The sequence below is a fragment of the Bos javanicus genome, chromosome 21 (assembly GCF_032452875.1).
Source record: "Bos javanicus breed banteng chromosome 21, ARS-OSU_banteng_1.0, whole genome shotgun sequence".
Classification (NCBI taxonomy): domain Eukaryota; kingdom Metazoa; phylum Chordata; class Mammalia; order Artiodactyla; family Bovidae; genus Bos; species Bos javanicus.
Genome location: NC_083888.1, coordinates 19,615,563 through 19,640,208, shown reverse-complemented (window position 1 = coordinate 19,640,208; position 24,646 = coordinate 19,615,563). Strand labels below are relative to the sequence as shown.

The 24,646-nt window shown below is 47.0% G+C and overlaps 1 protein-coding gene across 3 annotated transcripts in view; it reads right to left on the bottom strand.

The window, feature by feature from the left end:
* Positions 1-8,685: 8,685 nt before the first annotated feature.
* The window catches only part of LOC133234159 (myeloid-associated differentiation marker-like), a 70,728-nt gene continuing 54,767 nt past the window's right edge, over positions 8,686-24,646 (bottom strand). For 2 of the 3 annotated variants that reach the window (XM_061394378.1, XM_061394379.1), the window contains one exon: positions 14,828-18,625. In XM_061394378.1, the coding sequence (XP_061250362.1) occupies positions 17,094-18,455 (1,362 nt within the window). In that variant the 5' untranslated portion in view covers positions 18,456-18,625 and the 3' untranslated portion in view covers positions 14,828-17,093. Of the gene's footprint in view, positions 10,352-14,827; positions 18,626-24,646 lie in introns of those variants that run through there. The other variant, XM_061394380.1, reaches the window with a different exon arrangement.

Below are 24,646 nucleotides of genomic sequence, written 5' to 3'. Positions count from 1 at the left end.
GATCAGTCTCTGTCACCAATATGGCGGTGGTCTTCCCTGAGGACCCATCAGAGAAAGATCCAGCTCTGGAGGGGGATTAAGTCAGATGCCTGGAAAAGACTCAGAGTCCTGTGACTGCTGAAGCTCAGGATCTGTGGAGTTAGAACCAGTGGCTCAGACACCTGGTAACAGCACAATCGCTTCAGAATGATTCTCCCCACCCATCACCCTTGGCCTTGTCAGGAGACTTATCTTATCCCAAACCTCACAGCTGGGTTAGGTCTGGCATTAAACCATGAATATATTTTTTTTAATGATTACTTTGTGGTACATGACGTTATCTGCAGAAACACGGGGTAGGATGGTCCTTATCTACATTACTCAATTTTCATGTCTCCGAAAATTTAAAAAGAATTAAAAAAAAATTCATTTGGCCTTTAATGTCATGGATTTTGCTCCAAATTGAAATCTTGAATAAATATAATATTAAATTAAAATAATTCATTTGCTAATAAAGTTTTACCTCAACAGACATGAGACAGTTTCTGATCTTTATTTCACTTAGTGTGAATGTTTAAACGTTTGGTTGAAGAAACACTACTGGGTTTGACTGTAAGGTGCTTTAAGACCCCAGGGGGTGTTACATCATACAGGGTAGATTCACCATGTTTCATGACTGAAGCTGAAAAAGTCTGAATTCTGGAGGATATATGACCCCAAATGTTTCAGGAATGAGGTCCTGGATTGTACAGTTAACTCCATTTTGCAGAGGAGGAAACAAAAAACATTCACGGACTTAAGTACCATCCCTAATTTCGTACCATGGCTGCTGCTGCTGCTAAGTTGCTTTAGTCGTGTCTGACTCTGTGTGACCCCATAGACAAAAGCAGCCCACCAGGCTCCTCTGTCCCTGGGATTCTCCAGGCAAGAATACTGGAGTGGGTTGCCATTTCCTTCTCTCGTACCATGGCTAGGAAGTGGAAATTCAGATAGAAGTACCAAAGCTGTGGGTTTGAGCACTTTGTTCTGTACCGCACAAGTTGGTAGGGCCCATGGATAGGAGCCCAGGACCAAACTCGAGCTCTGGGACCCAGGACACAGCTGCAGGTCTTCCTTCCACAGCAACCTGAAGACACGCGTGTCCCGGCCTGTCCTCCCTGCAGCATAACTAGCAGGAGCTGCCATCTGAGGGGACACAGCCCTACCCAGAGGAGCGGGATCAGAGATTAACAGGGAGGAACCATGGGATGAGAGTAAGGCCATGGGGACAAGATGACATGGGAAGAAGAAACTATTCTGAATCCCCTCCCCTAATTTTGCCTTAACATGTGGTTCTTCTCCACTGGAACAGGGGACACCCACCCAGCATGACTCCAAGGTGGAGCATCATGGGGGAACCACAGAATAAATTAACATAATGTTTGACTCTTAAGCTCCAAAGATGCCATCCAGATGGGAGTCTGGCAGTAGTCCTACCTGTGAGGATTCTCCTGGCCTGGGAGACTGGTTAGCAGCTTCCAAGCTGGGAAGAAAGGATTGGAAATGAACAGGGTTGCTCTGTCTGATGCTGATGTGGAGGTTTTCAGAGCATCTCAGGGAGGAGGTGATGATGGATGGATGATCAGACCCCTTTTAAGGGCAGGAGCTGAAAGAGGAGACCCCTGCAGGACCCCTGGGAGGGGCCAGCCCTGAAGATGCTCCCGGGACTGGGGCAGGGGTGGGGGGCAGAGTGGAGATGACTGGGGGGACCCCAGGGTCCCAGTGGCCCTGGGGCAGCCCAGTGGGTGTCTTCTGACCCAGAAGAGATGCATGCATGGAGCCAATCTTCCCCATGGAGGAGGGGCCTGGACTGGAACTGAGACAGGAGAACAGGGGCCTGAAGGGGTTTCAAGGCTGTGACAGGGACACGTGGCCAGAGTGGCAGGGACCCTGGAGACCACGGAATTGCCCAGGTCACCTGCCCAAGGCAGTCCCGCCAGCCAGGGCTGCAGTTCTGTTCACACAGGGGCTCCTCCAGGGTCCAGTGTTGGGGGAGTGAGGCCCCTCCCAGCCCGCCCCCTCCTCAGGGACCGCTGCCCTGTTTCCAAGGGACTATTTGCTGAGAGGCCCCCAGGGCTGAAGGGCCAGCACCCTGAGCCCCAGCCAGCTTCCTGCCATCAGGGGCCTTATCATCTTTGCTGATAATAAACCCTGGGACAAGCTGAGGCTGGAAAGAGAAACACAGAGAAAACCCTGAGAACCTCCCTGGACTCACAAAGTTCCTTGAGCCCCAATTGCCAGTGGAGCCCTGGAGCCTGCGGGCCTCCCAGTGGGCACTGCCGGGGTGGGGAAGGGGCACTAGCATGAGGGAAGCTGGGGGTGTCGTGCTGCCTGTTCCCCAGTTGCTCTCCCACCAACATCCCCAAAGTCACCCTTGATTCCACCTAAGGTTAAATGACAACTTTGGATCCATTTGATGGCACAAGGGAGGACTTGGGGAAGGAGAAGCATGGGGATTTGTGCTGTGCGACCCTGGGTGAGGTATGTGCCCTCTCTGGGCCTCAGTTCCCCCACCTGGAAGTCAGCAGGTTTGCCTGAGTCTCCCAGTAGCCCCTCCTCCACTCTAATCCATGAGCTTATTCATGGATTAGTCAGAGCACATGGTACCCCCGTCAGAGCACAGCCTGGATGTGGCTGATTCCTGCCTGCCCAGCAGCCAGGCACGTGGACTGGAAGACAGTGAGCTGGGAAGGTCATGGCCAGGACAAAAGAAGGAAGGAGGAGGTGCCAGAAGGGCAAAGAAGTGGAGGAGAAATGGACACTCATAGTTACAGAAGGCTCTGGACCTCTGGCAGACATTTCAGAGTTGGATGATCCTGGGCTACTTATTCATCAGAGCCTCAGTTTCTCCATCTGTATAATGGGCTTAATCCCTACTTTGTATCAATTAAGTGAATAAAAGCATGTGAAGGGCTTATCAGAAGGCCTGTCACATGACACCCTCCATCCACTCCAGTTACCTGGCCAGGCACCATGGTAACCATTTGCATGAGTTGTTTTATGACAGGAGGTCCTGGTAAGGAACACAAAACTAATAAGCCACCACCAACCAGGACAGTTTAAGAAAGGTTCAAAATTGACACCATGTGTCTAACCACCTCGCAGAATCCTCCTTGCTGGCATCCATCTTGGCTGAACAAGGCATGCACCACCAGGAAAGACTCTGAGTCAGAAGGATTGGCTAAAGACAATCCAGAAACTAATTCATCACCATAAAACCCAAGACTGCAAGCCACGTGGCAAAGCAGTTCCCCTGGGTTCTCTTACTCTTTACTGCTCTCCACCTGGGCGCCCCTTCCCAGTAAAATCTCTTGCTTATGTGTCTCCTCAGATAATTCATTTCTGAGTGTTAGGCAAGAGCCCACTTTTGGGCCCTAGAAGGAGTCCTCCTTCCTGCAACATAAGAAGTCAAGAAAACATTATAAATGATCATATGATCACACGAATCAGGTCCAGCATCTTGGGCAAGCTATCAGTCTCTGATGTTGTCTTCTTCTTGTCCTGGTGTGGTGTAGATTCCCCTCTGTTTGAGTGTCATTTTAAGGTGAGATCAAGTCAGCTGTCCTCTCTATAGACCAGTCCAGTATAGGGGCCTTTGGAAATGGGAATTAATCCAAGAGTCAATTTCCCTTCAATTTCAGTATGCATGAGCTAGTTAAGAATACCTGACAAAAAGATCCTTTCATCCAAGTTGGAGACAGTCGCTTAAATTGTGTCTTTTCCCAGTCCTGGTTGCAGGTCATGAGGCATCTGATCTTCATCCAAAGGTAGACTACTGAGATAAGCTTCAGAAACAAACTTAGGGTGTTCTTTAAGAATTCAATTAGATGTTACATTAATATCCCACAACAGCAAAGAACTATCCAGAAAGTGAGTCTGACTAGATACAGACCTCCATTAACAGACTGGGATTTGATATTTATTGAAACATCTTTTTCTCCCTAAAATTACCCTCATTTTTATCAAATATAACCAAATTAAGGTTAATTTGTTTTCAAACAGGTTTGCTGTCAATAAATTTGGCCTGATGGTTTGTATAACCATAATCGATCATAGACTTTTTGCTTTGCTGAAACTTTAATCTCAGACGGAACTTTTAAAATAAAACAGGGCTGGGAAAGTCACACCAAAGGCTTATCACACATTTCGCCTAACAAATCTAAGTGAATTCTTCCCTTTTCAAGGTCTCAAAAATTCCTTGAGATTTCTGTACCTGTTAATGAGATAACCTTCCTAACTCATCTGATAAAGTAACTGGAAACCTATGAGTTTTCAGTCTCTGGAGGAGTCAGAGAGAAAATATAATTGTTTTAATTTGTTTATAAAGTATTAGTTCAGTTCAGTCGCTCAGTCGTGTCAGACTCTTTCCAACTGCATAAACCGCAGCACTCCAGGCCTCTCTGTCCATCACTAACTCCCGGAGCCCACCCAAACCCATGTCCATTGTGTCGGTGATGCCATCCAACCATATCATCCTCTGTTGTCCCCCTCTCCTCAGGCCCTTAATCTTTCCCAGCATCAGGGTCTTTTCAAATGAGTCAGCTCTCCGCATCAGGTGGCCAAAGTATTGGAGTTTCAGCTTCAACATCAGTCCCTCCAATGAACACCCAGGACTGATCTTCTTTAGGATGGACTGGCTGGATCTCCTTGCAGTCCAAGGGACTCTCAAGAGTCTTCTCCAACACCACAGTTCAAAAGCATCAATTCTTCAGCGCTCAGCTTTCTTTATAATCCAACTCTCACATCCATACATGACCACTGGAAAAACCATAGCCTTGACTAGATGAACCTTTGTTGGCAAAGTAACGTCTCTACTTTTGAATATGCTGTCTAGGTTGGTCATAACTTTCCTTCCAAGGAGCAAGTGTCTTTTAATTTCATGGCTGCAATCATATCCACAGTGATTTTGGAGCCTAGAAAAATAAAGTCAGCCACTGTTTGCCCATCTATTTCCCATGAAGTGATGGGACCGGATGCCATGATCTTCGTTTTCTGAATGTTGAGCTTTAAGCCAACTTTTTCACTCTCCTCTTTCACTTTCATCAAGAGGCCTTTTAGTTCCTCTTCACTTTCTGCCATAAGGGTGGTGTCATCTGCATATCTGAAGTTATTGATATTTCTCCCGGCAATCTTGATTCCAGCTTGTGCTTCCTCCAGCCCAGCGTTTCTCATGATGTACTCTGCAGAGAAGTTAAATAAGCAGGGTGACAATATACAGCCTTGACGTACTCCTTTTCCTATTTGGAACCAGTCTGTTGTTCCATGTCCAGTTCTAACTGTTGCTTCCTGATCTGCATACAGGTTTCTCAATAGGCGGGTCAGGTGGTCTGGTATTCCCATCTCTTTCAGAATTTTCCACAGTTTGTTGTGATCCACATAGTCAAAGGCTTTGGCATAGTCAATAAAGCAGAAATAGATGTTTTTCTGGAACTCTCTGGCTTTTTCCATGATCCAGCAGATGTTGGCAATTTGATCTCTGGTTCCTCTGCCTTTTCTAAAACCAGGTTGAACATCTGGAAGTTCACGGTTCACATATTGCTGAAGCCTGGCTTGGAGAATTTTGAGCATTACTTTACTAGCATGTGAGATGAGTGCAATTGTGCAGTAGTTTGAACATTCTTTAGCATTACCTTTCTTTGGGATTGGAATGAAAATTGGCCCTTTCCAGTCCTGTGGCTGAGTTTTCCAAATTTGCTGGCATATTTAGTGCAGCACTTTCACAGCATTATCTTTTAGGATTTGAAATAGCTCAACTGGAATTCCATCACCTCCACTAGCTTTGTTCGTAGTGATGCTTCTTAAGGCCCATCTGACTTCACATTCCAGGATGTCCAGCTCTAGGTGAGTGTGAGTGATCACACCTTCGTGATTATCTGGGTCATGAAGATCTTTTTTGTACAGTTCTTCTGTGTATTCTTGCCACCTCTTCTTAATATCTTCTGCTTCTGTTAGGTCCATACCATTTCTGTCCTTTATCGAGCCCATCTTTGCATGAAATTTTCCCTTGGTATCTCTAATTTTCTTGAAGAGATCTCTAGTCATTCCCATTCTGTTGTTTTCCTCTATTTCTTTGCATTGATCACTGAGGAAGGCTTTCTTATCTCTCCTGCTATTCTTTGGAATTCTGCATTCAGATGAATATATTTTTTCTTTTCTCCTTTGCCTTCTGCTTCTCTTCTTTTCTCAGCTATTTGTAAAGCCTCCTCAACCATTTTGCCTTTTTGCATTTCTTTTTCTTGGGGATAATTTTGATCACAGCCTTCTGTACAATGTTACAAACCTCCGTCCTAGTTCTTCAGGCACTCTGTCTATCAGATCGAATCCCTTGAATCTATTTTTCACTTTCACTGTATAGTCATAAGAGATTTGATTTAGGTCATACCTGAATGGTCTAATGGTTCTACCTACTTTCCTCAATTTAAGTCTGAATTTGGCAATAAGGAGTTCATGATCTGAGCCACAGTCCACTCCTGGTCTTGTTTTTGCTGACAGTATAGAGCTTCTCCAACTTTGACTGCAAATAAAATAATCAACCTGATTTTGATATTGACTGTCTGGTGATGTCCATGTGTAGAGTCTTCTCTTGTGTTGTTAGAAGAGAGTGTTTTTGCTGTGACTGGTGCATTCTCTTGGTAAAAGTCTGTTAACCTTTGCCCTGCTTCATTTTGTACTCCAAGGCCAAATTTGCCTGTTACTCCAGGTATCTTTTGGCTTCCTTTTACATGCCAGTTCCCTGTGATTAAAAGGACATCTTTTTTGGGTGTTAGTTCTAGAAGGTCTTGTAGGTTTTCATGGAACCCCTTAGCTTCTTTGGCATTAGTGGTTGGGACATAGACTTGGATTACTGTGATATTTTATGGTTTGCCTTGGAAATGAACAGAGATCATTCTGTCATTTTTGAGATTGCATCCAAGTACTGCATTTTGGACTCTTTTGTTGACTATGAGGGCTACTCCATTTCTTCTAAGGGATTCTTTGATGTCATGGTCATCTGAATTAAATTCACCTGTTCCAGTCCAACAGATTGGTTCCAAATAGGAAAAGGAGTTTGTCAAGGCTGTATATTGTCACCCTGCTTATTTAACTTATATGCAGAGTACATCATGAGAAACGCTCGGCTGGAAGAAGCACAAGCTGGAATCAAGATTGCCGGGAGAAATATCAATAACCTCAGATATGCAGATGACACCACCCTTATGGCAGAAAGTGAAGAGGAACTCAAAAGCCTCTTGATGAAAGTGAAAGTGGAGAGTGAAAAAGTTGGCTTAAAGCTCAACATTCAGAAAAGGAAGATCATGGCATCCGGTCCCATCACTTCATGGGAAATAGATGGGGAAACAATGGAAACAGGGGCTGATTTTATTTTGGGGGGCTCCAAATTCACTGTAGATTGTGACTGCAGCCATGAAATTAAAAGACACTTACTCCTTGGAAGAAAAGTTATGACCAACCTAGATAGCATATTCTAAAGCAGAGACATTACTTTGCCAACAAAAGTCCATCTAGTCAAGGCTATGGTTTTTCCTGTGGTCATGTGTGGATGTGAGAGTTGGACTGTGAAGAAGGCTGAATGCTGAAGAATTGATACTTTTGAACTGTGGTGTTGGAGAAGACTCTTGAGAGTCCCTTGGACTGCAAGGAGATCCAACTAGTCCATTCTAAAGGAGATCGGCCCTGGGATTTCTTTGGAAGGAATGATGCTAAAGCTGAAACTCCAGTACTTTGGCCACCTCATGCAAAGAGTTGACTCATTGGAAAAGACTCTGATGCTGGGAAGGATTGGGGGCAGGAGGAGAAGGGGACGACAGAGGATGAGATGACTGGATGGCATCACTGACTCGATGGACATGAGTCTGAGTGAACTCAGGGAGTTGGTGATGGACAGGGAGGCCTGGAGTGCTGCGATTCATCGGGTCTCAAAGAATTGGACATGACTGATCAACTGAACTGAACTGAACTGATTCCAGTCCATTGTAGTTCAATGATTCCTAAAATGTTCATGTTCATTCTTGCCATCTCCTCTTTGACCACTTCTAATTTACCTTGATTCATGGACCTAACATTCCAGGTTCCTATGCAATATTGTTCTTTACAGAATTGGACTTTACTTCCATCACCAGTCACATCTACAACTGGGTGCTGCTTTAGCTTTGGCTCCATCTCTTCATTCTTTCTGGAGCTATTTCTCCACTCTTCTCTAGTAGCATATTGGGCACCTACCAAGCTGAGGAATTCATCTTTCAATGTCATATCTTTTTGCCTTTTCATACTGTTCATAGGGTTCTCAAGGCAAGAATACTGAAGTGGATTGTCATTCCCTTCTCCAGTGAACCACTTTTGGTCAGAACTCTCCACCAGGACCTGTCCATCTTGGGTGGTCCTACAGGGCACGGCTCATAGTTTCATTGAGTTAGACAAGGCTGTGATCTATGTGATTAGTTTGGTTAGTTTTCTGTGATTGTGGTTTTCATTCTGTCTGCCCTCAGATGGATAACAATAAGAGGATTGTGAAAGCTTCCTAATGGGAGGAACTGTCTATTGGGGAATCTGGGTCTAGCTCTGTTGGTCAGGGCCCTGCTCAGTAAATCTTTAATCCAATTTTCTGCTGACGGGTGGGGCTGTGTTCCATCCCTGTAGTTTGGCCTGAGGGCAAACTATGGTCAATCTAGAATCAAGATTTCTGGGAGAAATATCAATAATCTCAGATATGCAGATGATACCATGCTTATGCATGCAGAAAGTGAAGAAGAACTAAAGAGCCTCTTGATGAAAGTGAAAGAGGAGAGTGAAAAAGTTGGCTTAAAGCTCAACATTCAGAAAACAAAGATCATAGCATCTAGTCCCATCGGTTCATGGCAAATAGATGGAGAAACAGTGGAAATAGTGGCAGACTTTATTTTTTGGGGCTCCAAAATCACTGAAGATGGTGACTGCAGCCATGAAACAAAAAGACACTTACTCCTTGGAGGAAAAGTTATGATCAAACTAGACAGCATATTAAAAAGAAGAGACATTACTTTGCCAACAAAAGTCAGTCTAGTCAAGGCTATGGTTTTTCCAGTAGTCACATATGGATATGAGAGTTGGACTATGAAGAAAGCTGAGCACTAAAGAATTAATGCTTTTGAACTGTGGTGTTGGAGAAGACTCTTGAGAGTCCCTTGGACTGCAAGGAGATCCAACCAGTCCATCCTGAAGGAAATCAGTCCTGAATATTCATTGGAAGGACTGATGTAGAAGCTGAAACTCCAATACTTTGGCCACCTGATGTGAAGAGCTGACTCATTTGAAAAGACCTTGATGCTGGGAAAGATTGAAGGTGGGAGGAGAAGGGGATGACAGAGGATGAGATGTTTGGATGTCATCACAAACTCAATGGACATGAGTTTGAGTAAACTCTGGCAGTTGGTGATGGAAGGGAGGCCTGGAGTGCTGCAATCCATGGGGTCGCAAAGAGTTGGACACAACTGAGAGACTAAAATGAACTGAATGGTGGTAATGGCGACCTCCTGCAAAAAGACTTATGCCAGCACACCCCACGGCTCACAGGACTGCGGTATTCAGTGCTTCTGACCCCACAGCAAGCCATTGTTGACCCACAACTCCACAGGAGACTCCTGGACACTCATAGGCAAGTCTGGCTCAGTCTCTTGTGGGGTCAGTGCTTCTTCCTCCTGGGTCCTGGTGCATACAAGGTTTTGTTTGTGCCCTTCAAGAGTCTGTTTCTCTAGTCCTGTGGAAGTTCTGTAATCAAATCCCATTGGCCTCCAAAGTCAAGTTCCCTGGGGGTTCACCATCCCTTGGCCGGATCCCCCAGGTTGGGGAATCTGTTGTGAGCCCCAGAACCTTTGTAACAGTGCAAGAACTTCTTTGATATATTTGTTCTCCAGTTTTTGGGTCGTCTGCTCAGTGGCTCTATGGTGGAGCTAATTATGGCCTCCTCCAAGAGGATTTATGCCACACATAGTGCTTCCCAGGTCTGATGAAGGCAGAGCCCCTGTCCCCATGTGGCCACTGCTGATCCATGCCTCCACAGGAGACATTCAAACACTCAAAGGCAGGTCTGGCTCAGACTCTTGTGGGGTCTCTGGGTCCTGGTGTATTCAAGGTTTTGTTTTCGCTCTCCGAGTGTCTCTGGCGGGTATGGGGTTTGATTCTAAAGGCAATCTCCCCCCTCTTACCATCTTGTTCAGGCTTCTTCTTTGCCCTCGGATGTGGGGTATCTTTTTTTTGTGGGATCCAACATTCTCCTATAGATGGTTGTTCAGCAGCAAGTTGCAATTTTGGAGTTCTTGCAGGAGAAGATGAGCATACATCCTTCTACTCTGCCATCCTACAATATAAAATTCATTAGCTTATAAATAAAAGAACAAATAAAATTTTTGAAGACTTCTTCCCATTTTTCCTCAGTCTCAAGAGTTAAAGATGATCTAAATGTTTACTGAGTGTTTACTGAGGGCCCAGGTCTCAAGGCACAGGGAAAGAAAATCAAGTTCTAGCAAAATGGTGCCAGGTCTACACAAAATGGTGGCCACACAAAGCAAAATGGCCATTACAAATCACAATACAGAACACAGAATATAAAACACTCACATAGACCTGGCAGTCCTAATCAGATGCTCGCTTAAACACAAGATTTCAGTCTCTCGGGAAAGCTCCTATAGAGACACAGAACTTCAGATCCAAGTACTAACAGAGTAAATGAAAATAAGCCAGGTTGAAAGAAGAGGGATGAAGAGGTGGGAGAGGAGAGCAAAAAGGATGGTCTTACAAATTTCTCCTGCTACCTGCAGATACCCAGGTGTTATGGACTTTACCTTGGGCCTCCAGGGAAGGGAGGACTGGAACTTGGCCCTACCAAAAAATCAGACCAGATCAGAACAGAACCAGAATTCAGAACAGAAGCAGAATTCAAGTTCTATGCCAGGAGAAGGTGATTGGTCTCTAATTCTCAGCTCAGGCTGAGGCACTTTGACCAGATTCCTGCATCCAGGAAGGTGGGACTAGAAAAAAAGGGTGGAATAGGAAGGGTTAAGGAGAGGAAAGAGAGACTGAAGGGGAGAGAGGTCCATAAAGTCTTTTGTTTCTTATCTGGTCGGGACACTTTGGCCATTTGTCCACATCAGGAGGAGACCAGGGACAAAAGGGTTTGAGTTGTGGCTGCTGAGTCTGGCCCACTGGTGGGCAAGCTGGTCCCTGAGTTCCCCAACTGGTCAGGATGTTAGTCTCCATTTGCTCCAGAAAGGGGAACCCCTTCCAGGGCCCAAAATTGGGCTCTTGTCTAACCCTTGGAATTGAATTGTCCAAGGAGACACATGTGCTGACAAAGCAAGAAATTTTATTGGGAAGGTGTTGCCCAAGCAGAGAGCAGTAGGGTAAGGGAACCCAGGAGAACTGCTCTGCCACATGGTTCATGGTCTCAGGTTTTATGGTAATGGGATTAGTTTCTGAGTTGTCTTTAGCCAATCATTCTGACTCAGAGTCCTTCCTGGTGGTTCCATCTTGTTTAGCCAAAATGGATGCCAACGAGAAGGTTCTGGGAGGTGGTTGGTTTTGGACACGTGGTGTCACCTTTTGACCTTTCTTGAACTCTTCCAGTTGGTGATGGCTTATTAATTCCGTGTTCCTCATTAGGACCTCCTGTCGTAAAACAACTCATGTAAATGGTTACTCTGATGTCTGGCCAGGATGGGCAGTGTCAGTCAGTGTGCTTCCCCTAACACATCGCCTGGTTAGGAAGATCCCCTGGGGGAGGAACTGGCAACCCACTCCAGTATTCTTGCAGAGATATTCCCATGGACAGAGAAGCCTGGTGGGCTACAGTCCATGGGGTTGCCATGGGAATAACACAACTGAGAGACTGAGCATGCATGCATGCAAGCTATGGGTTAGCATAAATTTATGAAGAGGCTTGGGTTATATATGCATATTCATGAAGGGGCTTAAGCAGCAGAGAGTTCAATATAGAATTGGAGCAGGGGTTGTCAGAGTCCAAGCTTTAGTTCATTGAAGTTAGGAGGGTCAGAGAAGGCCAAGATCATTATTCCTTGGGTCCACATATTAAAAAGCAGAGACACCATTTTGCTGACAAAGATCCATATAGTCAAAGCTATGTTTTTTTCCAGTAGTCATGTACAGATGTGTGAGTTGGACCATAAAGAAGGCTGAACACAGAAGAATTGATGCTTTCAAATTATGATGCTAGAGAAGATTCTTGAGAGTCCCTTGGGCAACGAGGTGATCAAATCAGTCAATCCTAAAGGAAATCAGTCCTGAACATTCACTGGAAAGACTGATACTGAAGCTGAAACTCCAATACTTTGGCCACCTGATGTGAAGAGCCAACTCATTGGAAAAGACCCTGATGATGGGAAAGATCGAGGGCAGGAGGAGAATGGGGGTGACAGAGAATGAGATGGTTGGATGGCATCACCACCTCAATGAACATGACTTTGAGCAAACTCCAGGAGACAGTGAAGGACAGGGAGGCCTGACTGCAGTTCCTAGGGCCACCAAGAGTCAGACACGACTTAGCAACTGAAAAATCACCAGTTGATTTAATGCTTGAGCACTGGGGGTGAGAAAAGGGTTGAATTCTACAAAACAGCTCAAAAATTCTTCAGGCTAATATTTACCATTGAAATGAAAGAGAAGTCGTTATAACTAATTCTTTCTTTGCTATTGTTACTTCTTTTTCATGAGTTACTTGTCTTGAGTTGCTTGTTCCTGCATTCTTTTGTCCCCTTAAGATCATTAATTCCTTTTCAAGGGCAAGTATTGTGGCCATACTTGCCATAATACCTGTCTGAGGGACAGATGTGTATACTCTGTCTTGTAATACCAGGCAGGGGAAGCAGTGCCCAGTGAGACATAATTATATCTTGGGAATAATTAGATTCTCACAATATAATTAGGCAAAGGACATATAACCATCTTATATAATGGCCATTTAAATATACCAATTTATGTAAACTTTCATCTCAGTGTTGTTGATTTTCATACCTTTAACTTTAGTTTCCTTTAAGAGCCCATTAATAAGCCTTGGTCTTAAAGAAGTCCTAGAAGCTTCCCTTTTTATCCCTGGACATTTTATCCCATTTGAAGTCCCCAGTGAGGGGTTGAACCAAAGGACAAAAGAACCCTCTGACCCTCCTAACTTCAATGAACTAAAGCTTGGACTCTGACAACCCCTGCTCCAATTCTATACTGAACTCTCTCCTGCTCAAGCCCCTTCATGAATATGCATATGTGACCCAAGCCTCTTCATAAATTTATGCTAACCCATAGCTTGCATGCATGCATGCTCAGTCTCTCGGTTGTGTTAGTCCCATGGCAACCCCATGGACTGTAGCCCACCAGGCTTCTCTGTCCATGGGAATATCTCTGCAAGAATACTGGAGTGGGTTGCCATTTCCTCCTCCAGGGGAGCTTCCTAACCCAGCAATGTGTTAGGGGAAGCACACTGACTGACACTGCCCATCCTGGCCAGACATCAGAGTAACCATTTACATGAGTTGTTTTACAACAGGAGGTCCTAATGAGGAACACGGAATTAATAAGCCATCACCAACTGGAAGAGTTCAAGAAAGGTCCTTTTGTTAATCTTTTAACTTGATTAGTTGCCCTGTTGTCTATTGTCCTAAGCGTTTCCTGGTCAAATATCTCAAGTGCAATTTTCTTCCAGCTTTAAAATAAGCATATTTATTTATTTATTTTTCAGTTCAGTTCAGTTCAGTCACTCAGTCATGTCCGACCCTTTGCAAACCCATGGACCACAGCATGCCAGGCCTCCATGTTCATCACCAACTCCCAGAGTCTACCCAAACCCATGTCCATTGAGTTGGTGATGCCATCCAACCGTATCACCCTCTGTCGTCCCCTTCTCTTCTGGCCCTCAATCTTTCCCAGCATCAGGGTCTTTTCAAATGAGTCAGCTCTTCGCATCCGGTGGCCAAAGTATTGGAATTTCAGCTTCAACATCAGTCCCACCAATGAACACCCAGGACTGATCTCCTTTAGGATGGACTGGTTGGATCTCCTTGCAGTCCCAGGGACTCTCAAGAGTCTTCTCCAACACCACAGTTCAAAAGCATTAATTCTATATCTATTTTTAAAATGGGGTAAAAAGAGCAGATTTGTTTGGGGCTTTTTAACGTTGGGAACAAACAGGGCCTCTATTTGGTCCATCTAGTCTTAGATCATGTTGTATCAAATCTTTTGTTTAATCCCACCGGCATCAGTTTTCTTTATCCCATTTCTTAATAGCCATCTAAAGATTTCTTTGGGCTTCCCTGGTGGCTCAGTGGTAAAGAATATACCTGCTAATGCAGGAGATGCAGGAGACGCTGGTTTGGTCCCTGGGTTGGGAAGATCCCCAGAAGAAGGAAATGGCAACCCACTCCAGTACTCTTGCCTGGAGAATTCCATGGGCAGAGGACCCTGTCGGACTACAGTTCATGGGGTTGCAAAAGATTTGGACAAGACTTAGCTACTAAACAACAATGAAGATCTTATCTTTTTGAGTTTAGTCCCTTTAAATTTCCAACTTGTTGGGAAATGTCTAGATTTTGCCTCAGCTTCTTATTCACTTGTTAATCAATCTAACTAATAGTTCATCTAGTGTATTAACATCTGTAAACCCCATTGAAGGGAAGCCAGGACCACAAATAAAGCTTTCCAAACTGTACTTTTTCCTTGTTTGTTTTAAAGTAAAGGAGTTCTTAGATGAGCCTAAAATATTTTAATCGACCTTCTAATTTGTTTGTCTTTCCTCAGATACCAAGAGAAGAACTGTTTATACTGAGACTCTCTGAAAATATACCAATTTAGAAGTTTTCTCAATTTAAAGGGTTCATCATCTGGCCACTGCTTGAGGTGCCCCACAAGAAGGTGTAAAGGATACAGCCTTCACAAGATCTAGAAAGCTTCCTCCCCAAAATAGTCTGAGAAAGTAAAGGGCCTTCGTTGTATAGGCAGACTCAACGAAGGTTAAGGTGACAAAGGCCACTTATGAGCTAGGAAAGTTGCATAGCCAGATCAAAAAAAACTCCTTAAAATTCTAATCTATCCAACTGGCTGCCATACATGTTCCTTCTGATGGTAGAGACTCTTAAAACACAGGGAGGAAAAACCTTAGAAGGTCTGTTATATTTATAAATCAAAGACACAGGAAGAAAAATGCAAGGTGCCTCTAAATGACTTTTGTTCCTTTAAGGTCAGAATTCTAAAGAGAGAGTTTATCAAGCTGGTTTTCTAGCTGCGCATGCAAAGCTAATTAGTTTTGCAGTGTCCAGTAAATAAAATTTGGCCATTTGGGGGCAATATTTCCTTTAAATTCCAATTAAGCAAGAACTTGTAAATATAATTCTGTAAGCACTTTTCCATGTCTTTCAACTGAGAATAAACCACTATGATGAAAAAATTAATCAACAGTCTAAGAAACAAGTGGAAACTTTTTTATTTGAGCCAGTCTGGGGATTATAACCTAGGAGACAGTATTTCACAACATTCTGAGATTGTTCCACCCATGAGGTCGAAGCACAGTTATATAAGCTTTTATGACAAAGGGTTATTTGTCAAGTGAGGTATTACCGACACTTTACACAATCTGGATCAACTCAATAAAGTGTGCGGTGAGTACAGGTCATTGTGACTCCTTAGGAGAAGAGGAAGGAAGTTTATCTCCAAAAAGTTGGGATCCTTGATATGGTAAAGAAGGAATTTTATCTCCTTAAGAAAGTGAAAGTGTTAGTCACTGAGTCCTGTACAACTCTTTGCAACCCCATGGACTGTAGCCTGCCAGGCTCCTCTGTTCATGGAATTCTCCAGTCAAGAATACTGGAGTGGGTTGCCATGCTCTTCTCCAGGGGATCTTCACAATGCAGGGATCAAATCCAGATCTCCCACATTGCAGGCAGATTCTTTACCGTCTGAGCCACATGGCTGTCAATCTACTTAGAAGGTGTGATTAATGCAGATTCTCAATTTGCAATAATGGGAGGGAGGAGACCCAAACAGGGAAAGAATAATTTTATGTTTAAACTTTTCTCCTCTTGCCATTAAAATATGGATTTCATTTCATATCACTCAGTGTGTTTCCACTGAGCAAAATCTTCCTAGTGTATTTCACCTTAGAATAACCCAGATGCTGTTTCTTGAAACTGAATGTCGAGGAAAACCTACCCTTCCAGGAAAGAGTTTAATAGCGCCAAATCAAACTTTGCATCATTGCCCAATAATAGGAGATGCGATAACCTCCCCCATATTCATCTGGACTCTCTGAGGAGGCAGATGGGCACAAGAGGTACCCAACCTCCAGTCCTTCATAGAGTTCAGGAGAAATCTGCTCTAGGTTCCTTCATCAGTCACCAAAAACATATGACTGAAGAAAAAAAAACCTCACAATCTAAGTTGTAAGTTACATTCTGTTTGGAGACCTCACTAAAGACTATAGCTTGGGAGGCACGTCACAGATAGCTCTGTGGAACTGTTCCAAAGAGGTGAGGAGGGGGCATGATACATGGGAGTTTTTGCTGGGGGGAAAAAAAAGAAACATGTAGTCAAATATCAAAGGATTATCACTAAGCACAAAAACAGAACTCTCAAGGTAATGAGTTTAGTCTTTTTCTCAGGGCCAGAAGGTGCAGGAGTCTGAGGGCATTAGAATCATTCCTTTCTTATGCATCGTAATGAGCTAAAGCCAGTGCCTTTTCTCCATCGTGAATTCCCCTCGGGCTGACCCCACTGGGGGCTGCTGCAGTGGCTGAAGGCTTGATGGCCAGCAGCATTCATCGTTTAAGAAATGACTCACAATATTTTTTGTCCACATGGTCTGTAAGCAATGGGTTTTAGTAAGCCAGAAAAAATTCTGGAGCCAATCTCAGATGGGATGGAGCACCAAGGGGGGGCTAGGGATCCAAGTCTCTGCATTAGCACACCCACCCAAGGGAAATTATTGATCTCCAGAGATTTTTTTTTTTAACTTAAAGGACAGGTACACTATACCACCACCTCCACGAGGAGGAAGTGAGGCCTGATCCTTAGCTACCAACCACATCTCAAAACCACCCCACACACTAACTAAGGCACCACCAGGGGGACAGGCACGCTTTGGCAATGAGGCCCAGGATGTGAACAGCTGCACAGAGGGCTGTGTGCTGTGGAGTCAGCACCTCAGGAGGCAGGAGGGGGCGGTGGACAGAGAAGGAAGGGGTCTCAGGTCCTGATGGATCAGAAGAAGGAAAATGGGGAGAGGTGGTCAGGACACAGGAGATGGGAAAACCAATGATGACCAGAAAAGGGCCAAAGAGTAGAAAATACAGAAAAAATGAGAAAGAGACAAAACAAGGTGTGGGCAACCACACAAAACAGGAAGGAGACAAAACAGAGCAGAAGGGAAGGAAATAGAAAGGAGAGCAAGATGAATGAGGGAGGGTGTGAGGAGGGAGAGAGGGAGCCAGGAAGAGGATGTCAGAGCTTGGTAAAGATACCTCCTGTGAGCAGAGGTGGTCAGGAGTCCCGGGCTGGTCCTCAGTCCCTACAGAAACATGGTGGGCCCAGTACACCAGGTCGGCCACGTAAATCAGCAGGTTGATGGCTGTCAGGATGGCCACAGCTGACAGGATGGCCACAGCTGTGTCAGGCGACACAGCCAGTCGCTGGTCCCAGATGCATACATAGTTGGTAAGTCTATGTTGACAGCTCACATCCCTGGACCTCTCGGGCTGCCCACCAAACCTTTCATCAAATTGGTAGAGTGGCCAGAGGACCAGAGCACCAATGTAGAGAAGGACAGACAGCAGGCTCAGCACCAGATGGAACATGGAGGAGGAGATGGGCAGCCAGTTCTCATAGTTAGCCAGGTTCAACAGGATGGTCATGATCCCCAGGATGAAGCAGATGGAGTACACGGCCACGCACGACACCAGCAATGGATGGTCCATGTACAGGTAGGGATTGCTGATGAAGGGTAAGATGACACAGGCCACCAGTGTCTCTAGCATCTTGAGGAAGAATGGCAAGCTGCCTATATAGCCAGTGAAATCACCTGTCCGGGGCCAGCCCAAGATCCAGATTGCTTCGGTGGCATAAGACACAGTAGAAATGAAGCAGAATGCAGTAGCAGCAATGGCGCGGTCCCGGGAGGGGTTGCAAGGCAAAAACTGGACATAGGTAGTGGGGTAAATGATGGAGACCAAGAGGCAGAAGAGGGCGAGGTAGCAGGCATGGCAGAGGAGAAAGTCCCCCCAAGAGAAGGAGAAGCGGTACTGTAGTGCCAGTGACTCGATTATGAGGATGATGAGGGTCATCAGGCAGCAGAAGCACAAGATAACAAAGGACCAGGTACTTGTGGGCACCGTCCAGCTGTCCAGGCTGCCCACTAGTGAGATGGCCACGCAGGTGGAGAGCAGCTGCAGTGTTCGGAGGAAGTAGCCCATGATGGCCCAGAAGTCCAGGCCTCAGGACGATTACGTGGAGTTTTCGATGTTCATGCAGGTCACCTTCGCTAGTATGAGAGTGGTCACTGGAGAAAGATCCAGCTTCAGAGGCAGATTAAGTCAGACATCTGGAAAAGGCTCAGGGCCCTGTGACCGCTGAGGCTCGGGATCTGTGGAGTTGGAACCAATGGCTCAGACACTCGGGTAACAGCACAGCCGCTCCAGAATGGTTCTCCCCACCCATCACCTTTGGCCTTGTTAGGAGACTTGTCTTATCTTACAGCTAGGTTGGGTCTGGCCTCAAACCATGAACATATTTTTGTCCTTTGCACTGGGTCATTATCTACAGGAACACAGAGTAGGATAGCCCTTATCTGATATCCCAAACCTTTAAGGCTCTGAAAATTGGAAAGCATAAAAAAAATTCATTTGGTAACAGAATTTGACCTAAAAAGACATGAGATAATTAGTGGTCTTTATTTCACTTAGTGTGAAAGTTCAAAAGTGAAGTTGCAAAAATATTAATGTATTTGATTACAAACAGCTTTTGGTGTTAACATCATATAGAGTAGATGTGTACCAGGTTGCTTGTCTGGGGCTGAAAAATTCTCAATTCTAGGCCTTATCTTTATTCTGACTCTAAGTATTTCAGAAAAGGGACTGTGGATTGTACTGCTAACCTCATTTTACAGATGATAAAACCAAGGCTGGAGCAATCAAGTGCCTTACATAAGGTGGCACGACTAGGAAGTGGGACCCCACATGAAAATGCCAACATTGTGGGTTTGAGCACTTTGCTCTACAGCCCACATGTCAGCAGGGCCTGAGGGTGGGAGCCCAGGACCAAATCTCAGGTCTCAGGGACCCAGGACATCCCTTCAGGGCCATGGGCTTCTTCTACAGCAACCTGAAGATACACATGTCCCAGCCTGCCCTCCCTGCAGCATCACTAGAGGGAGCTGCCGTCTGAGGGGACACAGCCCCACCCGGAGGAGGGCAGCTTCAGGGGTGAACAGGGAGGAGCCCTGGGGTGAGACCAAGGCCGTGGGGATGAGACGACATGGGAAGTGGGAGCTGTTGTTCAGTCTCCTCCCCAAATTCTGCTTTAACATGTGATCCTTCTCCACTGGGGAGGGAGACCTTGACTCAGCATGACTCCAAGGCGGAGCATCACGGAGGAACGACAGAATAAATTAACATACTATTTGGCTCTTAAGGTCCAAAGCTGCCATCTAGGTGGGAGTCTGAAAAGATCTAGGAGTAGGCCTACCTGTGTGGATTTTCCTGGCCTGGGAGACTGGTTAGCAGCTTCCAAGCTGGGAAGAAGGGATTGGAAATGAACAAGGATGCTGTGTCTGGTGCTGATGGGGAGACTTCCAGGGCATCCCAGGGAGGGGGTGGGGATAGATGGATGATCACCCCCTTTTAAGGGCAGGAGCTGAAAGAGGAGGCCCCTGCAGGACTCCTGGGAGGGGCCATCCCTGAGGATGTACCCGAGATTGGGGTGGGGGGGCAGAGTGGAGATGACTGGGGGGATCCCAGGGTCCCAGGGGCCCTGAGGCAGCCCAGTAGGTGTCTTCTGACCCAGAAGGGATGCAGACATGGAGCCAACCTTCCCGTGGAGCCTCCTCCATGGGAGGCTCCATGGAAGCCTGGACTGGAACTGAGACAGGAGAACAGGGGCCTGAAGGGGTTTCAGGGCTGTGACAGGGACACGTGGCCAGAGTGGCAGGGACCCTGGAGACCATAGAATTGCCCAGGTCACCTGCCTATGACAGTCCCGCCAGCCAGAGCTGCAGTCCTGCTCACACACGGACTCCTCCAGGGTCCAGTGTCGGGGGAGTGAGGCCCCTCTCAGCCTACCCCCTCCTCAGGGACAGCTGTTTCAAAGGGACTATTTGCTGAGAGGCCCCCAGGGCTGAAGGGCTAGCACCCTGAGCCCCAGCCAGCTTCCTGCCATCAGGGGTCTTGTCACCTTTGCTGATAATAAACCCTGGGACAAGGTAAGTCTGGAAAAAGAAACACAGAGCAAACCTGAGAACCTCCCTGGACTCACAGAGCTCCTTGAGTCCCAATTGTCAATGGAGTCCTGGAGCCTGCTGGCCTCCCCATGGGCACTTCCGGGGTGGGGGCAGGGCACCGGGGGGAGGGAGTTGGGGTGTCATGCTGTCTGTACCTCAGTTGCTCCCCCACCAACATCCCCAAAGTCACCCTTGATTCCACCTAAGGTTAAATGACAACTTTGGGTCCATTTGATGGCACAAGGGAGGACTTGGGCACGAGAGGCATGGGGCTTCCAGCTGTGTGACCCTGGGTACGGCCTGTGCCTTCTCTGGGCCTCTGTTCCCCCACCTGGAAAGAAGAGCTTTGCCTGAGTCTCCCAGCAGCCCCTCCTCCACTCTAGTCTGTGAGCCTGGACATGGTGCCCCCGTCAGAGCACAGCCTGGATGTGGCTGAGCCCTGCCTGCCCAACGCCAGGCATGTGGACTGGAAGACAGTGAGCTGGAAGGGTCATGGCTGGGACAGAGGAAGGAAGGAAGAGGTGCCAGAAGGACAGAGGAGGTGGAGGGGAGATGGACACTCAGTTACCAGAGGGCTCCGGACTTTTGGCAGACATTTCAGAGTTGGATGATTTTGGGCAAGTTGCTCATCAGAACCTCAGTTTCCCCATCTGTGCAATGGGCTTAATCCCTAATTTGTATCAGTTAAATGAATGAAAGCATGTGAAGGGCTCATCAGAAGGCCTGTCACATGGCACATTCAATCCCTACCAGCTACCTGTGCCCTTCATCATCTCCCTCACAGAGGACCCAGAAGGCCCTGGCCCAACTCTGGACATCAGCACAGGCAAGCTTGATTTGCTTCGAATCAGTGACTGCTATCCTGTTTGTATTCAAGGTGGCCGGTACCTGTGTTTGGTCTCCCTTCACAGTATTTTCTGTGTGTGTCAGACGGTTACAGAATTGATGATATGTTTTCCTTATGTGTTTAACTGTACAGTGTTTTAATTTCAAAGAATATCTGTATTTCTAGGTCCCTTTGAAGTCTCAGGAGCTCTGGTGTCGCTGAGTTTTGTTGTCTCTAAGAGGAGGGTGCTTGGAGAAGGCAATGGCACCCCACTCCAGTACTTCTGCCTGGAGAATCCCATGGATGGAGGAGCCTTGAAGGCTGCAGTCCATGGGGTCGCTAAGAGTCAGACACAACTGAGCGACCTCACTTTCACTTTTCACTTTCATGCATTGGAGAAGGAAATGGCAACCCACTCCAGTGTTCTTGCCTGGAGAATCCCAGGGACGGGGGAGCCTGGTGGGCTGCCATCTATGGAGTCGCACAGAGTCAGACACAACTGAAGCGACTTAGCAGCAACAGCAACAGAGGAGAGTGCTTGGAGCTGAGTGGGTGCTTCTCTCTTCCCATTCTCTGCCCACGTCCCCCTAACCCATTCTCAGGGGATTCTCAGCAAATGAGGAAAAGATGGGAGGAAAATCAGGTCTCAGCTGAGCCAGGGGAACCAGTGCACAGGGCTGACTTTGGCTTTCGAAACACCTGTAAGTTCTCTGACAGAATGAACTACGACACAGGGATGGGATCCCTTCCTGCCACCTAACCCTGGAGGCATCAAGGGAAATCTGGGATGTCTGGAAAGGACCATTGACAGTGGTCCTGCCTCACTAAGCTCACCTGGGTCACCTCTGACTCAGACCTGTTTGCTGGTAGAGTAAGGGGATTGGAAGGGCTGCCTGCTCTTTTCACACCTGGTAGCCTTCCCTCTCTGGAGAAGACAATGGAACCCCACTCCAGTACTCTTGCCTGGAAAATCCCATGGACAGAGGAGCCTGGTAGGCTCCAGTCCATGGGGTCGCTAAGAGTCAGGCACAACTGAACGACTTCACTTTCACTTTTCACTTTCATGCATTGGAGAAAAATGGCAACCCACTCCAGTATTCTTGCCTGGAGAATCCCAGGGACAGAGGAGCCTAGTGGGCTGCTGTCTATGGGGTCGCACAGAGTCAGACACGACTGAAGCGACTTAGCAGCAGCAGCAGCAGCCTTCCCTCTCACCTTCTCCACCCTCTTAAGTGAAGTGAAATCGCTCAGTCATGTCCGACTCTGTGCGACCCCATGGACAGTAGCCTGCACCAGGCTCCTCCGTCCATGGGATTCTCTAGGCAAGAGTACTGGAGTGGATTGCCATTTCCTTCTCCAGGGAATCTTCCCAACCCAGGGATGGAACCCAGGTCTCCCACATTGATAGACAGATGCTTTACCGTCTGAGCCACCAGGGGACCCGCCCAGTGGAGAAAAGACTTTCTATTCAGGGACAGGATTCTCCATTTTTACCTGCTTCCTATGTTCATGCTCACACCCTGCCCTGCTCCCCTGCGCCCTGCCCTATCCGAAGGCCCGCTGTCTCTGAAGGTGAGAATCCAGGCGGTCTGGTTCCAGCAGTGGTAGGAACGCTGCCCGCTTCCTGCCCAGTCTGCCATGGGCACCATGGCCAAGAAGCTTACTCACTCAGGGCACAGTTTCTCCTCTTCATGGAAAGAGCATGTGCTTTTCCTTCTGGGGGATAAGAGGGTTTGAGTAGCTTTGCTGAAACATGGAGGGAAAGGCAAACTCTAGCCTGGCCCAGCACCCTGAGTTCAGGGGATGTGCTGTGTCTCCTGGTAAAACCGCTGGCCTCTGTTTCCAGGTGCTGAGGGCAAGACCTGGTGGGCAGAGGCTGGGGGCCTGGCCCCATTCAGTGGTTGCGGGGCGGGGAGGTCCTGAGTTCTAGCCCCACTGAGGTCCTAGTTCCTGATCTGTAGACTGGAGATTATAATAACCCTTCCAGGGCTGGTGTGAGGGTCAGAGACAAAGAAGTGAAGGGCGGCTCCCAGAAGGGTGCCAGTGAAAGGCCATCCGTCCTCTCACCTGCAGTCCTGCCATTAGCTTCTAGCTGGTTTCTCCATTTCCATTCTTTCCCTCAATGTCTGCTTGGGCTGAACTCAAACTGAGACACCTTTGACAGCTTCTTTGTAACCTGAGGACGAAAAACAAACTGCAAAATGTCATCTCCAAAGCCCTGCAAGCTCAGACCCCTTTCTACCTCTCCAGCCTCCTCATCTTCCTCCAGCCACTGAGAATTTCTTCCAGTTCCTCTTGATCATCACAGGGCCTTTCCCTTAATGTCCACGTGCTCCCCAACCCTGAACTGAGACCAGAGCTCAGCCTGGCACACAGTAGTCCTGTGCCCAGTCAATGCTACTCCAAGCCTCAGTTTGCTTGTCCAGAAAACGGAGATCATATCTCCTGCTTTTAGTCATAAGGGCTTTGGATTACACCCTGCAGAGAACATTTCTGGCAAAGCTCAGCTGGTAAAGAATCCGCCTGCAGTGCAGGAGACTCCAGTTCAATTCCTGGGTCAGGAAGATCCCCTGGAGAAGGGATAGGCTACCCACTACTGTATTCTTAGGCTTCCCTGGTGGCCCAGATGGTAAAGAATCTGCCAGCAATGTGGGAGACCTGGGTTCAATCCCTGGGCCGGGAATATCCCCTGGAGAAGGGAACGGCTACCCACTCCAGTATTTTTGCTGGAGAATTACATGAACACAGGAGCCTGGCGGGCTATACAGTCCATGGGGTCACAAAGAGTCAGACATGACTGAGCGACTTTCACTTCACTTCACTTCAAGCAGAGAACAACTGTACTAGAAGGATGCAGGGTAGCTTGGAGAGCTACTAGGGAGGGGCCAGCCTGGGAATAGGCTTAGATCAGGATGGGGGGAGCTGAGCAGCCAGGGCACAGCCAGGGCAGCTGGTCCAGGCACTCGTGGCCATTGGAAGCACGCACTGGATGCTCCTGCAGATCAGAAGGAAATCTGACCTGACCTGGTGTGTTCCAGCTGCTCCTTAGGTGTGTGTGCAGGCCCCTCTTGTGCAGCTGGTCAAATACTTATCTGGCCGTTAAGTTTCTTATTAGGGTGAGGCCTAGTTGCTCACCACAACTCACAGGAGAGGGACACCCTCAAATATGGCAAGCAGTTCAGATTGTCAGTGAACCCATGCAGGGAGGTATTCATCACACAAGACCATGGGGGTGGTTGGGAGAATGAAGTGAGATAACACACAAAGCACTGATTCTCAGACATTTCCCCTAAAGGCAGAAGGGATGGCATGTGTCCAGGGTGGGAGGTCCAGGCAGGACCCTG